At 36.3% G+C, this 26,978-nt stretch overlaps 8 protein-coding genes across 16 annotated transcripts in view; 3 read left to right on the forward strand and 5 right to left on the reverse strand.

Annotated features, from left to right (window-relative positions):
* LOC129791237 (nipped-B protein-like) overlaps positions 1-112 on the forward strand; it is a 2,426-nt gene extending 2,314 nt beyond the window's left edge. Inside the window, exon 5 of the mRNA XM_055829306.1 lies at positions 45-112. Within this exon, the coding sequence (XP_055685281.1) occupies positions 45-112 (68 nt within the window). The remainder of the gene's footprint in view (positions 1-44) is intronic.
* The window catches only part of LOC129791241 (fatty acid synthase-like), a 1,176,504-nt gene that overhangs the window by 771,529 nt on the left and 377,997 nt on the right, over positions 1-26,978 (reverse strand). The window lies entirely within an intron of this gene.
* LOC129789856 (glutamine-dependent NAD(+) synthetase) overlaps positions 1-26,978 on the reverse strand; it is a 932,624-nt gene that overhangs the window by 771,529 nt on the left and 134,117 nt on the right. The gene's annotated exons all lie outside the window — the stretch shown is intronic.
* The window catches only part of LOC129789960 (pupal cuticle protein), a 1,201,887-nt gene that overhangs the window by 734,217 nt on the left and 440,692 nt on the right, over positions 1-26,978 (forward strand). The window lies entirely within an intron of this gene.
* On the reverse strand, positions 350-2,544 carry LOC129789866 (splicing factor Cactin). The gene is made up of 2 exons (XM_055826959.1): positions 2,433-2,544; positions 350-2,367 (listed from the first exon to the last, which is right to left on the reverse strand). Exons 1-2 carry the CDS (start codon positions 2,450-2,452, stop codon positions 408-410), a joined length of 1,980 nt encoding a protein of 659 aa, XP_055682934.1. The 5' UTR covers positions 2,453-2,544; the 3' UTR covers positions 350-407.
* On the reverse strand, positions 2,673-4,233 carry LOC129789939 (40S ribosomal protein S2). 2 transcript variants are annotated; one of them, XM_055827072.1, is made up of 3 exons: positions 4,106-4,233; positions 3,241-3,727; positions 2,673-3,035 (listed from the first exon to the last, which is right to left on the reverse strand). In XM_055827072.1, coding segments are annotated over exons 1-3 (804 nt in total). In that variant the 5' UTR covers positions 4,108-4,233; the 3' UTR covers positions 2,673-2,720. The 2 variants fall into 2 exon arrangements, with proteins under 2 accessions (XP_055683047.1, XP_055683048.1); XM_055827073.1 differs by lacking the exon at positions 4,106-4,233 and adding an exon at positions 3,986-4,002.
* Positions 4,850-8,152, forward strand: LOC129789894 (cingulin-like). The gene is made up of 4 exons (XM_055827014.1): positions 4,850-5,091; positions 5,162-6,226; positions 6,290-6,445; positions 8,006-8,152. Exons 1-4 carry the CDS (start codon positions 5,020-5,022, stop codon positions 8,150-8,152), a joined length of 1,440 nt encoding a protein of 479 aa, XP_055682989.1. The 5' UTR covers positions 4,850-5,019.
* The window catches only part of LOC129789827 (tyrosine-protein phosphatase 10D-like), a 47,997-nt gene continuing 29,377 nt past the window's right edge, over positions 8,359-26,978 (reverse strand). Inside the window, exons 2-13 of one of the 7 annotated variants that reach the window (XR_008750507.1) lie at positions 26,493-26,739; positions 24,793-24,899; positions 24,439-24,607; positions 20,480-21,577; positions 17,821-18,615; positions 15,115-16,188; positions 14,888-14,902; positions 12,521-13,203; positions 12,204-12,462; positions 12,003-12,131; positions 9,965-10,642; positions 8,359-8,587 (exon numbers count right to left, since the gene is read on the reverse strand). Coding sequence is in view for 4 of the 7 variants with exons in the window: in XM_055826870.1 (XP_055682845.1) it covers positions 11,575-11,642; positions 12,003-12,131; positions 12,204-12,462; positions 12,521-13,203; positions 14,888-14,902; positions 15,115-16,188; positions 17,821-18,615; positions 20,480-21,577; positions 24,439-24,607; positions 24,793-24,899; positions 26,493-26,739 (4,644 nt within the window). In the remaining 3 variants the exon portion in view is untranslated. The other 6 variants (XR_008750509.1, XR_008750508.1, XM_055826872.1 and 3 more) reach the window with 6 other exon arrangements.

Consider the following 26,978-nt stretch of genomic DNA (forward strand, 5'->3'; position numbering starts at 1 on the left):
CAGCCGTGTAATATTTCATGTTTCATGTGTTTCATACAACTTAGCCAAGACTCAATCCTTTTCTGCTGAGGCCTTCCACCCACTTCCTGCCTACTACTTCCTGTTCCTCTGAATGCACGGAATAAACAGGATTAAGGGAATCAAGTAACAAAATAAAGTAGTCTAGAAAGATTTTTGAGAAGAAAAACATCTTCCTGATAAATATTTAATCATTTTAGTTGTTTCTGACCAAGATGACAGGATTCCAGAGATTTGCCGCAGCCCAGATTCCTCATCTTCAAGCTAGAAAGCAACCTCAACTTTCGGATTTAAGAGAAGTGAAGCAATTTTAATATAAATAAAAGAATAATTTCCTTAAAAAATACTTTATTATCCGCTTAAAATCCAGAACTTCCGGTTCACCCAAATTATCGCCTGTAGCGGTATCTCTTGAAATGGAACCAAAGCTGAAAGATGTTATTGTGGAATTGACACCGGAAGCCCCTTTTGTAGCTGAACTCCCAATCTCTGTTGACAATCTTGAAGGCAATATCCTCATATGGGGGCCCTGCCTGGAAGCGAAGCGTTGCAAAATCCCGATTATCTGCACACGGAGTCAGGTAGTACTTGGGCGTTTTGTTCTTGTCAATGAGATCTGGGTAGAAGATGTTGAATTTGTAGCCCTGAACAATCTTGGGCGGAGGATTCTCCAGATCGTAGTGAGTCTGATTGTATTTGTTCCACTCGAAGCCCGTGTGGACACGATTGAAGTACCGTGGCTTCCGGGGGCGGTATTTATCTGACCACAGGTAGATCTGGGCATCTAGTTTGGATTCCACGGCGAATTCTGCTTCATCATCATTCATTCCCTTTCTCGCTTCCTTCTGCATCCGGAGATCATCTTGACTGGCATCTGGATCATCTCCTTCTCGGCCTATTGCCTGATTTCGAAGGTATTCGAGCTTCTCGAGATCATCCTCGCCGGAAATGACAATTGTTCCGGGCTCCAGGTCTTCATCGCGGATGTATGGGGGGCTGTAGTTGCCCTTAATGTAGAGATTAAGGGCTTCCTCGACAATTCCTTCTGCTTCCGTGGCATCCCGAGAGGTTTCTTCGTCACTTCCTGTGGACTCAATGGATGACGTGCCACCCTGTTGTTGACTCGTTCCCGGCTGTGGAGAGTCTGGAGGTTCTTTCTTTATCTCATCCTCAACCATTTGCGATTGTTCCTGCCGCAGAAGCTCCAGTTTGTGCTTGAGATTCTCCTGATGACGATCCCGGAGCCTCGAGCGTGCCATGTGAGCTTTCAGCTGCGACAGAAGACTCTCCCAGTAGCCCACGTCAACACCATCACTCTGCCCTGAGATTTTCCCTTCAATCTTCCTCTTGAGCTCCTCCAGTTGCAGCGTTGTCTTCCCCCGGAAGATTTCTCCCACATCCTTCGCCACACTCTGATGAATCCCCTCCCGGCGTCCCAGTGTTGCCTGATACTCTGCGTTCTGTACCTTCTGCAACTTCCTCAGCTCATCCTCCACGATAATCGTGAGATCTTCCCAGTACTCGGAATTCTTGGACTTCTCCAGCTCCATGTAGACCTTAATATCCGCCGTCAAGTCCTCGAGATCCTTTATACCCAGCCCATTGAGGTATGTATAAGGTTCATGCATCTGCATCTCCAGGCAGTCATCCAGATTCTGGTCAGAGATGTACTGAGCCAGCAAATCAATAGGCTTTGCCCGTCCATCCTGAATCCTTATCTTACTCCTCAGGCGTGCCTGCTCGAGATGAAACTGATCCTCCTGACGCTCCCATTCCTCAAACTGAGCCGCCTCACGGGATCTCTGCATCATATTCTGTTCCTCTTCGCGCTTCTGTCGCTCCAACTCTCGCTCCTGCCGACGTTTCTTCACCTTCTCCAGCTCAATCTTATTCTCCAGCTGTTTATGCCGATTCAGGGACTCTAGCTGCTCCGTCGTGGCATCCTTCAAGCCCTCCTTCTCCAGTTTCTTCGACCACACAAACGTGGATGTCAAATGTGAGTCCCCAAAGGGATTATCCTGATTCGTGTAGTGCTGATACTCCTTATCCCAACCCATCCTTTCCCTGCGCTTCTGCTCTTTTGCCTGCTTTTCATGCAATCTCCTTGCGCGCTTCTCTTCTGGGGTCTCCATTGCCTTCTGCTCCTCCCGACGACGCTTCCGCTCCAAAACCTCCTGCTGCCTTCTTGCTTCCAGCCTTTTCATCAGCTCATACGATTTCTTTGATGAATCCTCCGTTGATGAGGATGAGCTGGATCTCTTTCTGGACTTTTTCTTGCTATGCTTCCTCCTCCTGTCATCTCTGGATGAGTCAGAATCACTCGAATCTCTTCGACTGCGATGTTTTGACCTGAAAAATTCCATTTTTAGTGCTCTTCCGGTGGGAATTTGATTGTCTTCCGCTTCTCTACTTACTTTTTGGATTTCTTGGGCATTTTTTACAATTCTCGAGGAAGTTTTTAGCACAGAAAACAGGAAAAATTGGATGAGGGAAACGCTTTGTTTACGTTTACGAAGAAACTTAAATAATCAGCTGATTTTGAGGTTATGTTCAATCTTTATTGAAAAATTCCCAGAAAAAATGCCAAAAAATCAAAGAAAAACCTTTCCGGGAGACAATTAAGGGCAAGAAAATGGAATGAAAAGACTTTGGGATTCATTTTAACTTTTTATTTCTTCGCTTTGACCATTGAGAATGTTTTTTTAGACCTCAATCTGCCGTCCGGAGATACCTTTGTTGGTTTCGGCGAGGAAGTTTGCGTACTCCTGGTACGGTGTCTTGCCCAGCTGCATCTCCTTCCACAGATCGGGCGTCAAGTAGGCGTACGTCTTGGCGATAGCGGCGTACGTTGCCTTTGCAAAGTTCCCGAGAGTCCCGGTTGAACCACGAGCAGATGTGTAGCAATCCTCAATGCCAGCCATCATGAGGAGCTTCTTGGGTACGGGGGCAGATACGATACCTGTACCACGTGGAGCTGGGATCAGGCGCACTGATACAGACCCACACTTTCCGGTGACCTGTGAAAGAGGAAGCAAAACTCATTTAAAGGCTTTCCGGAAGATCAGAAAAAGGAATTTGGGGATGATTTTGGGGTGGAATCAGACACTTCCTGGCCGTCTTCGAGCTTTATAGCTCTCCGGTGGAAACCGCAAAAGAAGATAGGGTGATCATCACACTATGGGGGCGCTATGGGAGGAGCAGAAATGGGGGAGAAGAGCTTACCTTGCAGGGAACAGTGTGTGGCTTTCCGATTTTGTTGCCCCAATAGCCCCGTCGGACGGGCACAACGGAGAGCTTGGCGAGGATGATGGCCCCACGAATGGCGGTGGCGACTTCCTTGCTGCACTTCACACCCAGCCCAATGTGCCCGTTGTGATCACCAATGGCCACGAAAGCCTTAAAACGTGTCCGCTGTCCGGCACGCGTCTGCTTCTGCACGGGCATAATTTTGAGCACTTCATCCCTGAGCGAGGGCCCCAGGAAGAAGTCAATGATCTCAAACTCCTTAATTGGGAGGGAATACAGGTAGATTTCCTCCAGTGTGCGGATCTTTCCATCACGCACAAGGCGTCCCAACTTCGTTACGGGAATCCATTCCTTCTGATCCTCCTTTCCACGTCCCCGGCCACGTCCACGTCCTCGGCCACGACCACGTCCACCACGGCCACTTCCGCGTGACCCAAATCCACCACGGGATGGTGCGTCTGCCCTGAAAAAAAGAGAAACAAACACCCGGATTGAGGTTATGTTCACAACACAACAAAACACACCCCATCACCCCCCAAAATTGGGGTTTTTCACCAAATCAGACGCTTCTATGCCATCACTGAAGGCTTCTTCTCTGGTGGAAACCGCAAAAGAAACAAGAAGTATCATCATTTTGGTGAAAAACCCTTCCGGGAAAGGCAGGAAAAGTAACCCACACGTGGCTTGGGAGAAAATTACCCGAAAAACCCACTTAATTTACATTTTTTCAAATGAATTTCAACAGATTATCCCGCAGAGATGTTCAAAGGGGAGATTTGGATTAAAATTGGGGCTTTTCCATGCGGAAAAACAGGGAAAACTTGCAAAATTGTGCACTCACATTATTGATTTCTGAAACAGCAGCAAAAGAAAGAAAGGTAGGTGGCGCGGTGAGCGTAAAATGTCCAAATCAAGCGACAGATTTTCTCTACAATAGTTTTCGGCAGATTTTTTCGTCAGAGTTTTCTAGCTCTTGCATAAAAATGCGTTTTTCTTGTATTTTCTGCGATTTTTTCCCGTCCGGATGTTATTTTTTGGGGTCCTTGAATTTTTCCGCGCCGTTTGGCATCAAAAACGCGGAAAATTCAAATATATTTAATTTTATTTCTTGGAGAAAAAGAGAAAGAACGTTTCAAAACTTTGTGACGTCTCACTCCCATAATGTCAACTTTGCTTTGTGAATGAGACGCATTCCTGCAAAAACTTCGCTTTCTCTCGCTCACACTTTATGTTTTTCCCGATTTTCTTCCATTTTCCGCCGAATTTTCCATCCGGGTGTGGTTTTTGGGATGTAGGAGACGACGCCGCGTCGTTTGGCATCAAAAACGCGGAAAATTCAAATTTTGCCGAAAAAAAAATTTTCCCAGAGTGTAGAAAGTCATAAAATGAAATAGCAACAGCAGCACTCCCTTTCGCTCGCACATCGCCCCCTTAGTCAGCACATGTCGCATGTTTCAATTTGTTTACAGTACAAGCTGATTCAGCAGACGAAAAATGTTCAAAATGACTTTATTTTTGAAAATTTAAATATTTGTGCCGGGAAAACGGAAAATCCAGGCTCCTAAAATTGGATAATTTAATTTAATAGCACAAAAGGTAAACTTAAAGTCCTTAAAGTTAACAAAAGTGAAAATAAAAGTGGTGGGAAGTTTAAAATTAAAAAGAAGAAGAAGAAAACTTAAAACTTTCTCCACGCTTTGTGTCCTTTGCGCATTTTCTGCAACAAAAACCAGGAAAATTTGTGATTACGCAACAATGGGATATCCTTCGGAGGACATGGAAGCCAGCTGTGATGAGGAAATGATGGAAAATGAGGAGAATGTGGACGTAAAGTTGATTGAAAAAAAAAAGAGAAAAAGCTCAAGGTTAAATGTGGCGTCCATTTTGTTTTTTTCAGGAGTGTGATGAAGAAATGTCCCAAGAGACGGAAAATTCCGCAGGATCTGGCGACTCAGCAGCTGCATCATCCAACGAAGAAGATATTGAGCAACGATCTCGTGAAATTCTGAGGGATATTCAGACCAGTTCCGATGATAGAACGCAGTTGATTTGGGAGAAATGTGTCAGAAATTCAGGGAAACATCCGGAAATGCCGCCATTGAGCATTTTCCGGTGTATGGGAGTGTTAAATGGTGTGCAGTTTGAGAAGCTGGATTGGCTGCTGCAGGACACGGAGAGCAAAAGTCTCACATTGATGAAAGTTCGTGGGGAAGCAATACAGAATACTACTCCACTGATGAAGATCCACGTCTTTAAGGATCAAATTCAGATGCTGAAGTTCTTGTACGTCGCTAAAGTCAATGAGAGTGGACAGCTGGAGAGAGCCCATGAAGCAATAATTATTTCCACAAAGAGCTGTCACGCTGAAATGGTCAGTATTAATGGGGAAATGTTTCAGTACATTGAATCCTTCAAGGGAGTGCCGGAACACGCGCAGAAGATACGTAATTCCCTCAATGAGTTGATTGATGCCATTGCCATTGAGAAGAAGTCTCTGCCAGTGCTGAAGAAGGAACTCCGGGATCAGAGAGCAGCTGATCTCAAGGGAGATTCCCACAATTGTGTCTTGAAGAAACGCCAATGTGAGGAACAGGATCTTACAGATAAAGTGGGATATCTGAAGGACACCCTCTGGAAGCGTCGTGCTCATTTGAAGAAATTAGCAACGAACACCAAATCCAGGGAGCTTCAGACTGATATTGCCAAGTTGGAGGAGGTGTGGAAAGCCATGGAGGAGGAGAATGAGAAAATGCGTCAAATGATGAAGGATACCTGCGGGATGGAGAAGGAAGAACTCCTGAAGGAAATTGCACGGAAAGAGGAGATTGCTGAGAAGGATTTCAATGAGCTTCACGAGGAAATCATCAATGCGAATGAAAATTTCTTCATTGAGGAAGAATGTCTCCTTGATAAGGCAGAACAGCAGAACCTGGTGAAGGAGAAGCTTGCAGCAGAAGTTGAGGTAAAGAAGAGCCTTCAAAGTCTTCCAGTCAAAATGATTGAATTATTTCTCTATATTCCACAGGAGCTCGAGAGAGATTACAAAGCCTATGAGAATGGCTTGAAGAGGTTGAATGATCTGGAGAAGCAGATGGCGTTAATTGAGTTCCAGAATAGGGAGCTGTCTGAGAAGAATTCCAGGCAGCGAGAGATTCGGGAAAGTCCCCGCAGCCGTAAGAGGGTAAGTAGAAGAATTTTTTATTTCATTTGGAAAGTTTCGAATTTTGCGCCAAAAATAAGTCTAAAAGAAACACGGATCAAGTCTTTCGATCAGAAAATAAGGTTTTTAGTCTGAAAATTCTGCTTTTGATCAGAAGAATATTCCGTTTTAGTCATTTCGCAAATGTTGAGTTTTTCATATTTTCTTTTGAGAGTTTTCCCATAATTTTTCACTTAATTTAGTGCAAATAAATAAGTTTATCGAAAATTCACATTTTTCCTAACGGTGTTATACGAAAATTCGTTTCTTTTCATTTTAAAAGCAAGAATCAAATTTTTTTAATCAGAAAATTCATTTTCCATTAACCCTTTCGCGTTTTCTGGGTCATAAGTACACGCAAACATCAAACATTTTATTTTCCCATTTTTTTTACTGAAATTGTTTTTTCATGTTACAAATGCATCAAATTCACGTAAAAGAAGTCAAAGAAGACGTTTTACCTGAAAAAGTCCTCTAAGATCATTTATAGAATAAATATTGTGATAAAAGAGCGCATGTTTCAATGTTTTTATGTTGCACGTTGGACCCGAAGGGATTAAATTAATTTTATTTTAATCAAAGAACTTAAAAGAAAAAAAAACATTATTCTGATCAAAAGGAGAATTTTCGGACCAGAAAATTAATTTTCTGATCAAAAGATGAGACCCGAAACAGCTAAAATCAAACTAAAATTCTTCCTAAAAAGGTTAGCTTCGGAGGTTTTTGTTGCCATCTTCAGGTCTTTAATAAAATGGATAAATCTCAATTTTCTGTTTTATTGTTTAGAATTTTAGCTTGCAAAGTTCATAATAAGAATCCTTTTTTAATGATTTTGAATTGCAAAAGAAAAGAGAAAATTATTTTTTTCCCTTAAGTTTTGATTTTTTTAAGCTAAAAAATTGTTTTTTACAGTGGGACCCCAGTACAACAACCACTCGGATGTACTCTTCACACTCATTATTTTCAATGCGCGAGAGTAGTTCAACCAAGCCGTCGTTGTACTGGGGTCCCACTGTATTAATATTTTTGCATAAGATTTATTTTTCTTACAAAAATGATTTTTTTGCAATTTTCACATTAAAAAATCATTTTCAATTTCAGTACAATATTAAAAAATTAAATTTTAATAAAATATTAAAATTAATAAATTGTAATATATTATTAAAAAATAAAAATTTTGATAAAGTATTTAAAAAAAAAAATTAATGAAATTTAAAATGATTTCGAATAATAAAAACTAAAGTAATTAAAAAAAAACATTTTTCTGTTTATCTTTCTCTTTTCACAATTCTTTCAAATAAATTTAAAACTCTAAAATTGTTTTAGATCATCTGAAAATCATCCAAAATAAAAATTATTTAAATTGCTCTATGAATGAAAATCTTTAAGATAATTAGCTCAGCGGGTAGAATTGCTAATAAACCAAGCAAACTACTTCAAGTTCAAATCCAACTTTATACTGATTTTTTTTCTAACAAAAAAAATCTAAAAAATCAAAAATTAAATGTATTTGAGCTTTTTCCTTCCTCTCACCACTCCCAGTGCCTCTCTTCGGGATCCTCAGAGGATTCTCTGATGACTCCACGTCTCCGTACTACACCAACCAGGGATAGAGATATCTTCAAAGTTCCTCGCTCTCAGTCGAGCCGATCAGTAAAGAGCTCAAGATTGGATAAATACCACAAGTAGATTTTTATTGGTCAGATTCGTATATTTCAAAAAAAAAAAAGATTTTCTCAATTTTCTTCTTTATAATACTTGACGTGCGATAAATCGCCTATTATACGAATTATTTACATAATTTACAATACATTTAATAATGAATTCAATAATCTCCCTAAAAAATATTTACAAAGGATTTATAATTACTTAAAAAATAACCATCTATATTCACATTTTCTTTTTCATTTAATATCAAAATTCTCTCTCAGCCAAATATCTTCCTCTCGTATTATATATGTAGATATACATAAAAAATGAATTAGTCCAAAAAAATTTGGAGGAAGATTGAAATATTACGTAGACACGGAATTTCATTTTTCTTTTTTCAAAGTAAATTTCTTGTTGATATTTTTTGTAGTTAAAGTTGGAATTACATTCCTGATTCAGCTATTCCTTCGTCATCTGAAATATTTTATGAAAAAAAAAAATACAAATTTTATTATTAATTTTAAAAGAATTTATAAAAATTGTGACATAAAATAACATAACAAACACAAAAAAAATTGAAATATGAAAAAAAAATAAATTGTGTAGAAATTTTTAACATAATATTGTGAATACATAAAATACAATAATAAAAAAACATAAAATTAGTAAATCAACAAAATATGTGTTTTATTTTAGCGAGGTAAAGGTGAAAAAAAGCAAAAACAATGACTACAACCACGAAAAATGCAACAAACATGCAGAAATATTTAATTGAAACTTTAATTTCTTCATTTTTTTTTATTTTTATTTTAATTCGAGGCGTTTTATGTATTTTTTGACGTGTCCCTTCAGTTTGAATTTATGAAAATGAACAATTTTAATCGATAAAAAACAAGTTTCAAAATATACTTTGTGAAAACTCGCTGTTGAAACATTCACCCGAATGTTTCATGTATGTTTCAAAAGACAAAAAACTGTGTAGTGACGTCATAGTATGCTTGATTGATCCATTTCTGCTGGATCCTAGAGGCTTGAATGAAATTTTCAGCAATGTTTGTTCTTAAGCAAAGAAATATTTGTTTCATCCAGGAATTTTAACACTTTCGCGTCCACGTGAAGGAAACATTGAAACATGCGCTTTTTTAACACTTTTAACCCTTTTAACACAATAACGTCTTCTTTTGGCATCTTATATGTTAATTTAATGCATTTCTAATTTGAAAAAATAATTTAATTCATTCACATTTGATAAATTAAAATGTTTCACGTTTGGATCTACGTATGATCCAAAGAACGCGAAAGGATTAACCTTTATGCATTTTCTGAGATATGCCCAATAAAATAAATGAAATCTATTCTAACGAAATAATTTTCTAAATTTTCTTTGTTTTTTGAAAATGATTTTCACGAATTTTCATCAAAATCGGTTCAGCAGATTTCTTACAAAAAATAAAAATGTTTCTCAAGATCGATTGCAAAAAAAATGATGCCGAATGAAACATACGCTTCACGTAGTTGAAGAGTAAATACAGTGTGGGCGTGGTTTTTGGGATAAATCTTTGTCTATTTTTCTTCTTGGAATTAATTTCAATGAAAAAAAAAACATTTTAACTTTCTCTGCAATAGTTTAGAAGATTTCCTTTGAATAGTATAACGGTGAATAGACTCCTTCTTTGCACACAATTCTTTTTGAATCTTCTCTTTTACTCCACCGAATTGAATGAGCTTTTCAAAAAGAAATTAAAGTTCCAAAGAAATACTTTTAAAAAATTCTTTGCTAAATGTTAATTGAAAAAACAAGAAAGGAGGAAAAGCTTTGAGTGAAGGCAGAGAAAATTGAGATGTACCAACCCAAGATTCCATTACTTTTGTTAATGCCATCACCATCAGTGTTCCCATTGATGTGATTATCGGGATTATTAGTGTGGGGTAGGATCTCTTCTGCTTCGTCGTCGTCATCGTCGCCATTCTCTCCGTAGCCATTGATGCCATTCTCATGAATCTCTCCGTCGCCGTTGACGAGTAGCGTGCATTCATGATCATTCTTCATGATGATTTTGTAGCCACCTGGCTTCGTTTGAGGTGGTCTGTCCTCCTCCTCATCATCATCGTCATCGTCATTAGCTGCAATTCCATTCCCATTGTAGATGTCATGAAAACCATTCTCAATGGCCACGTCGGCTGGGATGAATTTAATTGAAGCCCTTGATTGGCGCTTCTCGGTGGGATTTGCGTCCACATAGGCCGTACTTTCGATCTCAACGACAATTTGGCTACTTTTGGTCATTTCTTCGGCATAAATGCCATTCATCCCATTGCAGGTGCCCTCAATGGAGCCCCCGTCGTCCATTACATTACATTCCTCTGCTAGATCTATCGGCGGTGGGGGCGGTTGGGGGGTGTCTGTAGTGACAATGAGAACATTGTCACTATCGCTGTCCTCTTGTCATCTCTCCATCTTCCACGCATTCGTTGTCTCCTCGATTCCGTGCACCAAATTAACAGCTAAGAGTGGATCATCTTGTTTCTCTAAATATTATTTTTTCCACAATTTATTTTCCAAATGATTATTTTTTTTTAATTTTTTCAAATCCATTTTGTCCATTTTGCAGCAAGAAAGAAATTAAATAGTTTTTATGCACAAAAAATGATTATTTCATGATGATTTGTGTTTTGTGTTTTGTTGATTTTCCTCTTTGAAAATTTATTTTCTGTTGAAAAGAATTTTCTTTATAAATTGTTCTAACACCACCAGGGAGTTTTATTTTTTTTTTTATAAATTAATAGTGAGCATTAGAAGCAAAAATAAATAAAAAATTAAAAAAATCTAATGTAGCTTAGGGCAGGATTCAACGTAATAGAGCTTGTTAAAAAACTTTATTATAAAAAGTAAATATTTTATCCAGAATACAGATTTCTTTTAAAATAAAAGATTTTTTTCAGGTTTTTTTAAACGAAGGAAAAAATTATTTTATTTTGATAAAAAATGTCTTATTTTGCGGCACAAAGAAATCTTCGAAATTTCAACAATTTCAAGGATTTCTTGATTCCAGAATACGACCCAATATAAGATCAATTTCTGATAGATTCAAGATTTTAATCATGATCAATCAACATAAAAATGACTTAAAGGGCTGATAAAATAACTCAAATAAATAACTCTCGTTTATAATAAAAGACAAAAAATCAATAAAAAAAACTTTTATCTTGAATACCAAATCTATTTAATTTTTATTTTAAGAGATTTTTATAGCGAATACCAAAATTCTTTTATCTTTCATTCTTAATACCAAAAAGAGTTTTTTTTACGCTGAATCTGACCCTTAAAAGGGCAAATTAAGGTGCAAAATTAAATAAAATAAAGAAAACTCGCATTATATTTTTGTAAGAGATTTTCTTATATTTAAAAATTATTTTTCATTCTTTGGTACCGAGATTATGGAATATTTACAAAAAAAAAATTAATGAGATTTTTTGAATAATTTCTGTGGACGTTCAAAAATAAATGCAAATTTTGATTTAAAAATATCTGAAAATTTAAAAAATAAAAAAAAAGTTAAGAAAATATTTAAAAATAAATAAATCGTATGAATAAAAAAATCGTTAATAAATTAGTGCAATTGTCAAGGTTGCCGACTAACAAGGAAACAATCCCAGGTTCGAATACACCTCTACAATTTTTTTCCTCGTCAAAATTAACTTTTTAAAGGCTATAATGTGAGTTTTCAGGTGTTTTATAGGATAAAAAAAAAGATAAAATAGGGCCTTCCCACCACAAGTTTAGTCAAATTTAGTGTTATCACATTTGTTGTTTTGTTCTTCTCTCTAATTTATTTGTGTCTCATGGATATGGTTCGAGTTAGGAAACGCCGTAGCCTTGGCCACGTACCTTCGTATCCCTGATTATCGTGCATCTCCCGCGGTGGAGACATGACGTTCTCCTTGCCCTCCAGCACAGCCTTCAAGCATTGATGAATGCAGATGTACTGCTGTTCCGTCTGAACCATCCAGACGCGTTCTAGAAAAATTCCAAAATTTTATTTTTTTTTTAAACCATTTTACCGATTTTTTTTTGAGTATTGGGTGTTACCTTTTCGCATTTGCCACACAATGCCGAATATATCTACATAATCAGCCACAACAATTTGCTGAAGGATGCGATCTAGCGCAATAAAAGTGCCTGAACGGCCTACACCGGCACTACAATGTACCACAATTGGTTTCTGATCTGGCCCAACGCGATCGCGGAATGCCCGCACAAAGCGTGCCAGTGTTTGAGGTAGATTTGGCACTCCAAAGTCAGGCCATGTTGTAAAGTGGAAGTGTCTGATGCATCGTTGTTGATCACCCTGAAAAAAAAAATGATTTTTTAGCAAGGAAAGGGGTTGATGAAGAGGCTTCTCTTACCCGACTCATCATGAATTCCGTAATGACCCAATCAGGGTAGTTGCTAACATTTAGCATTTGTATCCGAATGTCCCCGTAGTACACGGGCACGGTGTCATTGGGCCAGTACCTATCGCACTTCTCGCGTCCCTTCTCGAAGCATCGCGTTAGCATCACGATGGCCCGTGAATTGCTCTCCCAGCACATTCGCCAGAAATCATCGCGTGTCGAGTGCAAGGGGCCCTGCGTGACGATGAATTCACGCGGGGAATTGTGCCCAGGCACGTAATTGGCATTGATGTAGTCTGAACCCTCCTCATCGTCGACAGGTTGCAATTTGAAGCGTGAATGGTCGTATGGCAGAATATTTGTAAAGCGATTCTTTGGTCTATTGCATGGCAAATCGGCAAATGTGCACGGCTGATCGCGTCCGACGTGCTTCAGCTCCTCAAATTCCTCGCTAAATCGAAAATCTGAATCTGCCGCCATTCTCCGGTAGTGCTCAGCGAAATTCTTAATCTCAATGGGGCGACTTGTCTCAATGACACTATCCGGAAGTGACATGTTATCACTCGAACGCGGCTCCTTTGTAGCCTTTCGCGGTCCGTTGCGTCGTTTCCGTATAAAGAACACAGCCACGAGGATGAGAATCAACAGACAGAGACTCACTGATGTTGCGATTATTATTGAGGTGTTATCTTGATCTACAGAAATACAAAGTAAAAAAAGACCAAATACATAAATGCGAGAAAGAGATAATGTTAGGAAAAATTATATTAATAGCACTTGGGTGTTAGAGAGCCCGAGCAACATTATGTAAGACTCACTGCAGCGCGAGTCAGTGAGTCGAATAAAATGTTGGCACACTTTTGCACACACGAAATTTTACATTTTTCACTTAAAATTTTAGCTTTAAAAAAATGCAATAAAATTAATAATTTAAAAGGCATTGATTGGCAAACTTTATAAAGAAAAATGTAGAAGAAAAATTAAAGGACGCAATTGAGCAGATAATTGAAGGGAAAATTGCATTCAGCAATAGAGGGAGCTGGAAGAGAAGTAAAATAGATAACAGAGGTCGCTAAAAATACATAATAATACTGACCTAAATTTTCGTAAATCGGACTTAAGTTTTTTAAGCCAGACAAGTTTTAAAGCTAGCTCAAAGTGTAGAAGCTAGGCCTTAACTTTTTCAAGTCTCAAATTTCTTAGTTCAAACTTAATTTTTTGTCCTAAATTAGATTTAAGTTTCTTTAAGTCAGGCCTAAGTTTTTGTTATTAGACTTTTAAGTTTTTAAAGTTAGATCTGAGAAAATTGAGACTGAATGTATCTTTAAAGGCTGGACCTTAAGATAAGTTATTGCTGTCTTAAGATACAACTAAGTCTCGCTAAGAAGTGAATTTCACTTGACACATAGATGGGAAAAATAGAACATTGAATGGGAAGAAAATAAATAAAATTACAAAAATTACCTAAATCAAATATAACGAAAAATGAAAGGAAATTATAACAAAATTACTTCTACTAATTAAATAGAATTCTAATATAACGAAAATCGATTTTTGTAGGTGAAAACTGTCCGGAATAATTTGAATTTGATTAAGAAGTTACTTTTTTGTCCTATACGAAAATTCTACAGATTCAAATAGATTCTTTTCTGAAAAAATTAATTCTTTTTACTGACTTTGAATATGTAAAAAAAAACTAAGATTTTATTATCTATTTATTTGTCAAAAATCGAATATATTCGATTAAAGGAAGATTTTTAGAACATTTTGCGCAAAATTTTGTCAATTTTGATTTAGAATTGATCTTTCTACATAATTTTGAAGTCAGACATTTAGAAAAAAAGGTTTTTTTTTAAATAAAAGAAATTGTTTTTCTCTCAATTTTAAATTGAAAATTACTGATAATTTTTCAAGAGAAAAACTATCACAAAAAGGAATAAAAGAAAAATTAATTCTTTCAATCAAAGTAATTTTCTGCAATAGTTGGCGACATTTAATTCATGCTCAGCATATTTTATTAACTAAACACCTGCTAAATCTCTCTTTTTGGCTTTTATGCAATTATTTTTTTCATTCTCTATGCAACGCTTCAAGATGCAAGAAAAATTGCTAAAATATAACATAAATTTCTCACTTAATAAACTCTCTTTGCACAACTTAAAAAAAATCACAAATTTACCAACAAAAAATGAATGACGTGAGATTAGTTTGCAAAGAGAGAGAGAGAGACACTAAATTAGCATTGAAAATTTAAAGAAATCACAACCCACAAAAAATCACACACAATCGTAATAAAAAATAGAAGAAGAAACAAAAAAAGAGCACAAAATCATTTAAAAGTCTTTAACACTGTGAGACAATGAAAAGTAGAGCACTCACCCACAGACAAGAGGCCTTAATATGTTTTTTTGATTTGGTTTTGCGTGGAGAGAAAGAAGAAATTAAACATTTGGTGGGACACGAAGAATGTTTTTTTGGATTCAATTTTGAGGTGTTTTGAAAGTTTTATTTTTTGGGAAATGTGCAAGAAAATGAGTCAAATGTTTTGGAGTTGTGAAATGTGAATGAATGAATGAATGAATGGGGATTTGTGTGGCAAAACTCACCAGTTTGAATTGGAAAACTGTAGGCGGTGTCCGTGAATTTATCTGGTGCAGTAAATGCGCGCACCTTGACGCGATAGACTCTTCCCGATTTGAGTTGTCCGTTGCAGTAGCCAGTTTGTTTGATGTCGCAATTTTCAGCACCGATCGTGAAATCCTCCACTGAGTTATTCTTGAATGGGTAGTAGGGTTCGATCACCTGGTACGGTGGCCAGAGGCTGTAGCTCTGTACATCGCGCCACGAAGGCATTTCCAAGCCTGAGGCGTTCTTTGTGTCGTCTTCAGCAACAATGATGGTGTACATGATTACAGCTCCATTCTGGTCGGAGAAGTAATTTTTGCGGAAGCGAATTTGAATTGTGGATGAGCTACGATAGACCTCTGTGGGAACAACTTGTGTTGCTGGCTGTGGTGGTGCCAAAATGGGCATCTTCTGCTTCCACATTGTCTCCGGGCCATAGCCAATGACCGTCTGAGCTTGAATCCGGAAGACATAGGACTTGCCAGGGAGGAGATTCTTAATGACCCCGTGGAATTCAGTTGGCTTGAAGTCACGCACTTGCGTATGAGCTGATCCTTCGAGCCCATAAGTTATGGAGAATTGCCGAATTACCCCATTTTGCTCACTCGACGGCAGCGACCATTCAAAGGTAATCTCACTGGGTTGGATGTCCACCGGTTCAAAACGATCCACCCGCCCGGGAACGGATTCCTTCGTTGTGAAACTCGCCGAAACTGGAAGACTATTCCGCAAGACGCTGGATTCTGTACCCGAACGCACCACAACGGTAAACGTGTAGTTGCGATGGGGTTTTAAGTCTTTTATCGTAATACTGTCGTGCACCGTGAGATTCTGCACGTAGTTATTGTCAATTGTGAGGTATTGCACCTCAAAAGCATTGTACTCCCCATTCGGGATGTCCCATTTCAGTGTGATCTCCGTGTCTGTGATTCGTGTGGCATTGAGTTGGGTTATTGGTTCAGGGTACATGCGATCCTGTCGCTGAATTGGAAGACTCGCAACACCACCACTCACAGTCCACACGGTTATATTGTACAGCCGGCCAGGCATTAGGCCTATAAGCGTAAGAAGAATATTAGGCATTGTTGATTATATAAAAAAAAATTAATTAAACTAAAGTTAGGAAGAAGTTATTTTTAGATCTTGAGATTCTTAAGAAAGCAAAGAAAAGTCAAATGAGTAAGTAAAAAAAAACACATTGATGTTGTAGGCTGAATCAGCGCAATTTTAATCACATTTTGGGGTTTGTGATTCACTTAAAAGAAGCTTATTCATCTCTGTATGGCATAACAGTTTATTTGAGGCCAAAAATTAAGTCATGCACTATTTTATTGAAGATCAAAAAAATATTAAGAATTCCCGAAAAAGACTTCTCACTACTTTTCCTTTGAAAATAGTTGAAAAAAAAAGTATGAAAAATACGCTTAAAAATACAAATAATGACGTCACCATTGTATAATTTTTTGGATTGTGTACTGTGCGTTCGCTCCGCAAAGAAAAAGGAAAAATTGAGAAAAATCGAGTGAAAATTCCCTGCCGATGTAGAATGCCAAGAGAAGCAAAGGAGATTTTTGACAAGGGTTCAAATAACTGACAATCTTACCACTGAGGAAGGCGTGGTGAAACGCCGATAGCTATGAGAAAGGATTCTCTTCTTTAAAACCCGCATCCCCTATTGACGCCCCCGGAAGGAGAAAATTACTCCTAAAGAAAATTCTACAAAAATTCTGTCAATAATTCATTAATTAAATTACCATTTTAACTTTAAAAAATATTTTTTCAAAATTGTCTGATTTTTTCTGGTGTAAATATCTAATTTTTACCTTTTCAAAACTCGCCGATGAAGTACAGGGTGGCCAAGAAATTAGGGCATGATTTTAACCGCGAATAACTTTTGATTAAAAACGTGAAAAGAAGCGTTTTGTTCACGACAAATATACTACTTTTCATGTCAAATAAATGCTGAATTGCCGATGATGGCAATATGTGCTTTTACTCAAAAATATTCTTAGAATGCTTGAATATTGCGTCGCATTAGGCCGGGAAAGGCCTTTTTAATTCAAATTTAGTCAAATATTCAATTTTTTAATCACCTTTGGATCATTTTAATGGGTTTTGAGAAAATCAATAAACATGAAATCAAGTATATTTCATCGTTTTCCATACAAATGGAAACTTTTACATTTTTTAAGATATCGACTTGAAAAAAAAAAGAAATAAAACTTTTTGAGTTTACGCATCTTTTGGTGGCGGAAGTTTTCAGATATCTCAATTCAATCAAAAGTTATTCGTGGTTAAAATCATGCTCTAATTTCCTAGCCACCCTGTATTTCATGTATCATAGACAAAAAAACACAATAGTGACGTCATCTATTATTTTTTTAAATAAAATATTTGACGATTTTTCTCAGCTGTTTTAGATGAGTTAAGGGAAGATTGATTAATCTGTAAAGTTTACGCGTGTACTAATTCTTTCTCCAAATAAATTCATAATCCATATAGAGATGAATAAACTCCTTTGACTTTAAAAGCTTCAGTAAATGTTCGTTAAATAAAAAAAAAACTTTGCAATTTTAGACATAAAACATTAAAGCTTTAAAACGTTTAAACAATTAATTTTAAATTTAAAATAAAAAATAAAATTAATGAATAAAATTAAAACAGGTAAAAAAGCTTCCAAAACTCACCTGTAAAGGTAACTTTGCGATCTGTATCATTTGCCAACTTCTCCTTATCCGGTATATCGGGATCCCCGAGGGAGAAGCGATAGAGGTCAAATTTGGAAGACATCTGCGGGGTTGGGGTGTAGCTGAGGGTGACCATGTCGCGTTCCTGAAGATTATTCACAACAAACACTTCGGACTGAATGAGGGGTTTAGTGCGTGTTGTGAGCTGAGTGATGTCACTGGTTAGTCCGTAGGAGATGGTGTGAATGCGGAATTTGTACTGAACCCCCGGCATTAGGTCCCCAATTAGGACATGAACGGTTGGAGTGTCATCCATCCCGAGCTTCCCATCTGCGTGGTCACCACCGACCCAACTCATTGGGGTCACGTAGACTTCAGACACATTCTTCGTGTGCACCTGATCGGGATTGGCCACAGGCCACCAGTGCACGAAATACGTCTCCACTCTACCCTCAGGTCGTGGCCATTCGAGGGTGATATTCGTGGAGTCCACGAGGGGGATGATGTTGGACACGGGATTGGGACGCACAGTCTGGTTCACGTGCTGCGGATTTGGGCTCTCAACGCCATAGCTGACTGTATTCACCTGAATCGTGTACTTCTCTCCCGGCGTCATGTCAGTCACATCAGCTTCTGTGGATTTCACGGAAGGCAACCTAATCCACTGACGTTCACTCTCAGTGCGGTATCGAATGGAGTATTCGCTAAATTCACTCTGAATCGGTGGCATCCACCGCACAAGCACGGAATTGCTTGTCACCTTTTCAATTGTCATGTTCCGCGGAGAATTAGGATCTGCAAAAGGATAAGAAGGCTTCTAGAAATTGACATCAAATGCAGGAGATAAGCTTCCATTCAATTTTTCTCCTATAATGCATTTTCCCATACACGTTTTGCATAAACAATTCAGACAGACAACACGATGCATCGTCTTGAAAGGTATTTTGCATAAAATTCTGCTTGCTCTTCAACCTCTTCTCTGGATTGGCGCTTTTCAAAATTAATTCAATTTGCAAATTGTTATTCTACTTCCCTGTTGGGGAAAATTTAAATTTCACCCCAAAGCTCGTTGTGAGCTTCCACAAAAGTTTACAAAAGAACATTTAATTAAAATCTTTAATTTTATAGCATTTAATTTTTCCTCGTGAGTTTTAAATTGTTTCGTGTCTTTTTTTCCTGGAATTGCTTTAATTAAAAAAAATAGGAAGTTGGTTTCGATAAAGAGTAAATAAAATGAGGAATTAACGATGGAGGCGCCATGTAGTTATCAGAAGTCTTCAATGAATTCTTGAAGTGTTTGAAAAAAGTTTTCTAAATTATTTTTTCTAATTTATTTTGTTTCTTTAGACATTTTAACTGTGTTTTTTTTTAATTTTATTTTATTCAAGAATTGAGAATAGGTGAAATATTACCGAACTGCCATAAAAAATGCCTAAAACTTTAATTTTATAATTTTCGTTAAAGAAAGAAAACTTCTCTAGAAATAAACTTCTTCGTTTATTTTTTATACTCAAAGGCCAATTTAAAATAAAATTCTTTAAATACAGAAATTAAAAGTTTGTTTAAATATTAGAGATTTTAACAGTTTTTTAAAAAGAAATTCTAGATGCCTGAAGAAAGTATTTAACAGCACCGAATTGTCGTAAAAATGTCAAATTACGTTCATTTAATAATTTGATAATTTTCTTGAACTTCAAAAAACCTTCTTAATAAATTAATTTCATTTTTTTATAATTCAAGGGCCAAGGTAAAATAATTTTAAATTTTTATTTTCACTGTTGGGAGAGTCAGGATCTGACCTTTTTGAAATTCCTCGTTTATTATTTTTGCTTACGTTTCGGAGCTTTATTTCTCCTTCCTCAGGTATGCAATTACATTATAAACAATATTTTACATTTATATTATTTTTTTAACACTTTGAAATATTTTTTAAACAATTATAATGAAAAAAATCTAATGATATTATATAAATCTAGTCAAAATAATCTTTCAATTGTTAAAATTAAATACAGAAATGAAAAAAAAAAGATTATTTTTTACGAAATTCTTTTGCATCATAATGACCCTGATTTCCCTATAGCAACTTTGCGAAACTGGAACTCACAGGAAAACTCTCGGAAATTCCCCGAAGGAGACATTTCTGAAAGTTTTAAATAAATTCTCTTCTCCCAATTTAATTTTCTAGGTAAAGAATTTAATCTGTTTGAAAATAAAATTAACGTAAGAATTTTAACGATTTTCTGATAAACCTTCTGTGTGAGTTTATCAGTCTTTTTTATCTCTTTATTTTACAAAGTTCCCTTTTGTATTTGTGAAGATAAACTATTTGGAAAGTTTGTTGCAAAATGTCTCGTCCAGGGTGTTTTAAAACTTGCTGTAAAAGTTCGAGGGAACTTGCTGGTGAATGCAAAAATACGTGGTGGAAATTTCATAGGGGAGAACGATTTAAATCCAACCCTATGTGATTTTTCTAAGCTTTTAATTTGAAAGGGTGATTGAACTTTCATTTCCTTTTAAAAATATGAATTTTAATTAACCAAATTTAGTTTTTTATTTAAAAAAAAAGTTAATCTTAAGGGAAAAAAAGGTCAGATTGAGACTATCGTTCTGTAAAAAATGAAAGCTTGCAGAAAAGCAAATAGATAAAAAATATACTCACAGACAGCTTGGAAGTATGCATGGGGTTCACTACGGAGACCATGACTAAGGGCGAAGACTTTTATTTCATACCCAGCTCCGGGATACAAATTCTTTATGACTCTCCTCGAGTCGGTGGTGAGGATTGTCTTCATTTCGCCTGTGTCATTTCTCGAATACATAATCTCATATTTTTCCTGGCGCGAGTTGACGTCGCTCTTCCAGCTTATGTTGAGCCCTTCGCGAATAGACTTTAGATCCTCGATGATGGGTGAGGAGGGACGCGTGACAACGATGATGGTGGATTCATTTGATTCCACTTTTGCGGAGATTGCTTGCACTGTGAGGGAGTAGTTGCGTCCCGGGAGGAGTGTTTCGAGGGGGTAGGTTGTGCGGTCGGTGTTCATTGTGCTGGCATCCCCATTGAATGTCTCAACTTCGTGATAGCTAATTTTGTATTCATCCTGAGTACTGGCTGGATCGGGATCCCATGTAATGGTTACGAGGCCTGTTTGTTCGTTCGTGAAGGATCTCAAGCCGAGTACGGGAAGGGGTTTGAGGGTTACATCACCCGTTGCTGGCCACGATGTCACCTTACCCGACACGGTCTTCACGACAACTTGATATGTCTTGCCTGGCTCGAGATTCTCCCGAAATTCGAGCCATGCCACACTGTCACTGGTGCGGGGGACAAATTGTTGGCGCCGCGATGTGGCCAGCGACACTTGATACTTGTCGAACTCACTATTACCCTTTGGTGCCTCCCACTGTACTTTGAAGGAGTTGGAGGTGATGGAGTTCCAGTCGAAGCTCACATTCATTGGTCGTAGTGGCACAGTGCGGTACTGCGCTGTCGTGGGCAGGGAAATTTCATCCTCTGACATGGTCTGTACTGATATGTTGTACGCGCGCCCCGGCACGAGTCCCTTAAAGGCCGCCTGAGCTGGCCCCGGGGGTTCACCCTCCTTCTCCACATACAGCACACTCTCCAGGGCATCGGGTGGCTCTATCGACACCTTGTAGTGCGTATAAATCCCCGCGGGATACGGTGGCTGCCACAGCACCAACAGGGTTGTTTCATTTCTAAACCAAACAATAAATTTTCCCGGCGTATTTGGTTCTGGAAAAAAGAATTTTCATTTTCTTTGTTAAAATTTTACTTTGATTTTTCATTCATTGGGAAGAAAATCATACTAAAAGAAAATCAATGAGCCTATAAAATGATCAAATGAGATGCCAAAGTAGCCAACACCATGAAAAGTTAATAAAATATTGAATTATTTAATTAATTCACAAAGTTAAGTTGAAAGTTGATCCCATGCGTATATATAGAGACCAATCACCTTCACACCTTCGGAGCTCTGAAAATTTTATTACATGAGAGTTATCACGCAAAGGCAAATACACTGATTTATTAAATATTAACTAACAATAAGGCTAACAAGAGGGCTAAAGTTAAAGATTGATTGATTGGCGATTTTCTCTGATTTATTTTAGCCATTTTGCCGAACTTCTGTGAAAAAAAGACTTAAAATTTGCCAAACTTTGGCTGGTTAGAAACTTTAGAATCTTAAGTCGTTTTAAACTTCTTAAAAATCAATGGCTTAATGAACTTATGGACCTAAATTCTCAATGATTTATTTTTAAAAGTCTTGCAAAAATAATCTTAAATCAGGTTCAAAAATCACGCTGAATTTATCTTTACGGAAAAGCACAAATTAACCTGAAAACCTCCAAAAATAAGAATAAATCTTAAACTTGTCTTTTCTCATAAACACATTTTTTCCAACGGGTTTTCCCATTTTCTTTTGCCCCTAAAAACCGACTTAAAAACTCTCAATTAATCTGGTTTCCGCAAAACTCGTAACAATGAACTCTCAAAAGAAATCCACGTGCGCGGATTAACAAGTCTTATCTCTCGACATTCCGGTCTAAATTCTCTTTTTCCTCTCGTTCATAAAAATTTTATTGAATGAGGTTTCGAAATAACAACACACAGGAAAGGATTGAAAAGTATTAAATAGCAAAAAAAAAAAACAATCAAAAGACTATTGTGGGAGGGGGAGGGAGGTAATTTAAAATATCAATGAATGTGAGATGAATATTTTTCATTTTTTTTATTCTCTTTTTTTACATTTTTATATGAAATATGTTTACTTGTCCATTTATATATTTAATTATTTATGTTTTAATTCTCATTGAAAAGAATTAAATTCAATTTTATTGAGTTTAATTTATTGTAGGGGAGCATGGCTTGAATCTGACCTTGTTCATTTTTAAAAAGAAATAATTTTTGGATAAAATATTTTAGTTTCTCAAAATTAAATTTTTTTGAAAAGAAAATCACAAAATTCTATTCTTAATAAGAAAAAGTCAAAAAACCGAATGATAGAATTTTAAATAATCGGGATTCTTAGGACATTTGGCTCATCTTTTTAAAGTTAGAATTATACAAATTTGCACAAATTCTTCTAAGAATATTCTAAGGCATATGGGCTGTTTTTCTTATTTTAATTCTCTTTAAAATTAAAATAAGGATAATTAAGATAATATAATAACAATCTCATTGTAGAAATCAAAGTCCGGTCGAAATCTTAGGAAAACATGTTTCACGTTTATCTCAGCGTATCTAATTAACGCGAAAGGGTTAATAAGTCTTAATTTTGATAGAAAAAAATTTAAAAATAAATAAATAACAAGAAAGAAATCGGTCAATGTTCTTACATAGTTATCTAATCAATTTTTGTGCAAAATTTCTTATTTATATCTTCAAAAATCCCAACTATAAAGCCATTCTCCCCTAATGCTAAATAAATAAAATAAACTTTACTTTACAATCGACATTCTCTTGGGATGAATACCCACAAAATTCACCATTCACCTACTTTTCGCACGCACCGTCTTCAACCTTCTTCGCGTTTTTAGTAGAATTTTCTTGCTCTACTCAATGCCAAACATTTTAAGCTCGCAAATTAATTTGTTATAATGATTTCTTTTGCAAATAGAAATCAAATAAATTTTGATTTAAAAATACTACATAAAACAATATAGATTCCCGGAAGCTCGCCACTGCCTTTGAGTCTGTTCAATGAATGTGCAATGTTACTGCATTCCATTGAAATTGCAATGTTTGTTGTATATGTATGTAAGCTATATAGTTAAAACGCGCTGTGGTTTTAATTTCTCAAACCATGTGTTGTATAGATATCGACACACACGTGAAAAGGGAAAAGAGAACATCGCGCATATTGGTTTATGTTGCGAGTTTATTTTATAATGTTGGTGGGTACTTAAATGCAGAAGGAGTGAGTGAATAAACAAACTCATGTTATGAACATTAGTGGTGTTGGCGAAAATTTAATTTAAATATCTAGGTCTCCCCCGTTTTGCTCTGTAGCATGAGTTATGACATCACTAATATTGTACATTATGTAGAGATTCAATGACCTTATTTATGGCAAAAGCTTTCACGTAAAATTCAAGCATTAATCGCGGAGGGTTTCCTCTCCTATTGATGGTGGGGCTAATTTAGGTTTTATCGCAAATGGATTTATTTCCTATCATCTCATATCAATGGACGCACATTTTAGGGGGAAAAGGGTTTCAAATATAATAAAAGAAAAATCTATTTTATCTACAAAACCACACACAAATTGCACACACACAACATCTCTTTACCTCGTAAAATTTTAATATCCAACAAATCTTTATGACGATTTCGTTGTTGCACTGCTCCAAAATGTGAATGAATTTTTTTTTAAGTGAGCGCAATGAGAAAGTGTTATGTTAGTTAGTTATAAAAATGTTAGTGAGAGGAAGTTATTTGTTTTCATAATATTAAAAACTGAAGGAAAACATTAAATTATACATATTAAAATATGGAAGAAAATGCATAAAACAATCACCTTGGGAAGAAATTAAACGTGATTGGCGCAGAGAAAAAAAATGAAACATCAATTAAAATATAAAAGCTCCCCTTACTTGTGGTAAAATTGCGACTTGTATAGGCAACAGATTCTTTTCCATCGAAAACTGTGTACGCCTGCACTTGATATGTTGCACCGGGAGTTAAGTCCCTCAGTGTGTACTGCAGTGAGTCATTTTCAATGGGAATTGTGCGATTTGTGGATGGGTCTGATAAACCAACGACCTGAAAATAAAAAAGAAAAAATGGCATTTACTATAAAATGGAGCTTTTTGTTAAATTTTAATTGATTTTTTTTGCATAAAAGAAAATCAGCTTTTCGATTTATTTTTATGCTTTTATGATTTATTCATGTAAGCGCATCATATGGCGTGTTTTATGCTTGTCACAGCTTTATGTTTTCAACTTACCCTTAGCTTAAAACTAGTAAAATTGCCTTGTGTGGGCGGACTCCATGATATGAGGACGGTTTTGCCACTTCGTACGGAAACTGAGAGATTCGATGGTGGTTCAGGAGCTGTAAAAATGATGAAGAAGAATGAAGAAAAAATTGATTTTGATAATAAAAAAAAATCTCTATACAACGTGGGTGGAGCAAACGAGAAAACTTATCATGTTGTATACCCTATAAACTATTTCCTCTTTGCGCTCTCTCAACCCAAATTTGCATAAGACTTCCTTGATGTAATGTATAAGAAAAGCACTGCAATAGAGGAAGTTTGTGCTTTTTGGTATACTCTTCTCTCCATACTCTCAAACTCAATTTAAAATTTTATTCACGTACAAATCCACACCGAAATATGCACAACGACCGCTCTGGGGGTTTTAAAGTTTGTGCTAATAAAATTTTTCCTCATTCTGACACTTTGTAAGTTCTTCCGCGAAGAAAATTTTTACTTGATTTGGATTTTAATCTGTGGAAAAGTTTCATAAATTTGTTCCGTCTTTTCTCAATGAAGAAGTACTTTACAAGTTTAATGCGTGGAGTTGGTTGAATTAGTAAACAGCTGCTTTTAATTGGAACTGCAATTCTACAATAGAATTGAAATGCAAATAAATTCCATTTGCATTGACAAACCACATTAATATTTCATATATCAGTAAGAGCATACAGAAAAGCAAGTTCATCTGCAATTTATATGGGTGAGTGATACGTTATATTATTGATTTGCACAAATATCAAATTTCTTATCGATTTATTCATTAAAATTGCAAAATAGAGAGGCAGTGACATTGTATTTGAAATAAATAATTAAGATTAGGTGATGGCGTATTTTGGGTGAGAGGTGAGATTGTTTGTTTAAAATGTTTATTGGAAAATAATCAGAGTTGCATTTTACTTTTCTCCATGGAAAATTGTGCTAATTTTAAATAAGTTAGGATAGTACTGCATGGAGTTTATTTAAAAATCTTATGCTTCATGCGTATTTGAATCTTGCTTTATCATTTTTTTTTATTTTGATACTTATGTCTCTTCTTAATTATTTATTTTGTTATAAAAATTTAATGTCTTACAACAATTGCGGATATAAATCAGGAAAGATTTAATACTGAAACAATTTAATAGTATGCTTCATGAGCATATGCTTTGCCTAAATATTCCAATTTTGGATAGCATACTTATGAATATGATTTACTACAATATGCTTCATCAATCCTCATTTACTGAACAATTCAATTCGTAATTTATTCGTATGCTTCATGAGCATATGATTGCTCTGCATATGCTTTATTGGCTTTATTTGAATGTTAAACATTCACAAAAACATGTACGAAGAGTAAATAATACAAAACGATTTCAATAATAAATCTCAATTGAGTAATTTTGAATATAGATATCTCACATTCAATATCTCAAAAATGTCTCAAACTATGTCAAAAGCAAAGTGACAAATTTATGAAGCATTTCATTGAGGAAATTTTCACTGAACTCAAGCGTGGAGAGAAATCATTTTTCATTGAACATGCCCCATAGAATGGAACATACAAGAGAGAACCATTTGTTGATATGAGAAACCATTCAAGAAGAAATTCAACACGCTTTTGCTCCACAATAGAATTATTTTGTATTTCAAAATATGACGCACGTGAGATTTTTTGTGCCCCTTACCTGTCGTGATGGAGACAGTCCACGTGAGCCAATCGTGATGAGTGGCATTGGTGTAGTACAACCAAAAGTTGTACCTCGTACCAGGTAGTGTGTGTGAAAATTGTATCCTATCCCCAATGTCGCGGGATGCGATTGTCGTGTTCGGAGCAGGGTTGCCATACGGTGGGTAGTAATCTAGGCGGTAGTATGAGTCGTCTTGGCCCAAATTTCCGGTGATCTCAATCACCAAATCAGCACATTGGCACAGCTGAAATGGGGAATTTACATTTAATCAGATATTTGTTTATTTCACAACTCTCCATCATTTGTAAAAGAAAAAAAAATGTCAGCAGAAAATTTTGATCTTGTATAATCCATCGTCAACACTATATTGTGAATTCGTCTCTTTGGCATTTGCGTGTGAATGGCTCTTTGATCACGAGATTGATGATGTATTTTTAATCAAAACTCCCGATCACATTATTGGGAATTTTTTTCAAACATTTA

Source organism: Lutzomyia longipalpis, chromosome 2 (genome assembly GCF_024334085.1).
Source record: "Lutzomyia longipalpis isolate SR_M1_2022 chromosome 2, ASM2433408v1".
Taxonomy (NCBI): domain Eukaryota; kingdom Metazoa; phylum Arthropoda; class Insecta; order Diptera; family Psychodidae; genus Lutzomyia; species Lutzomyia longipalpis.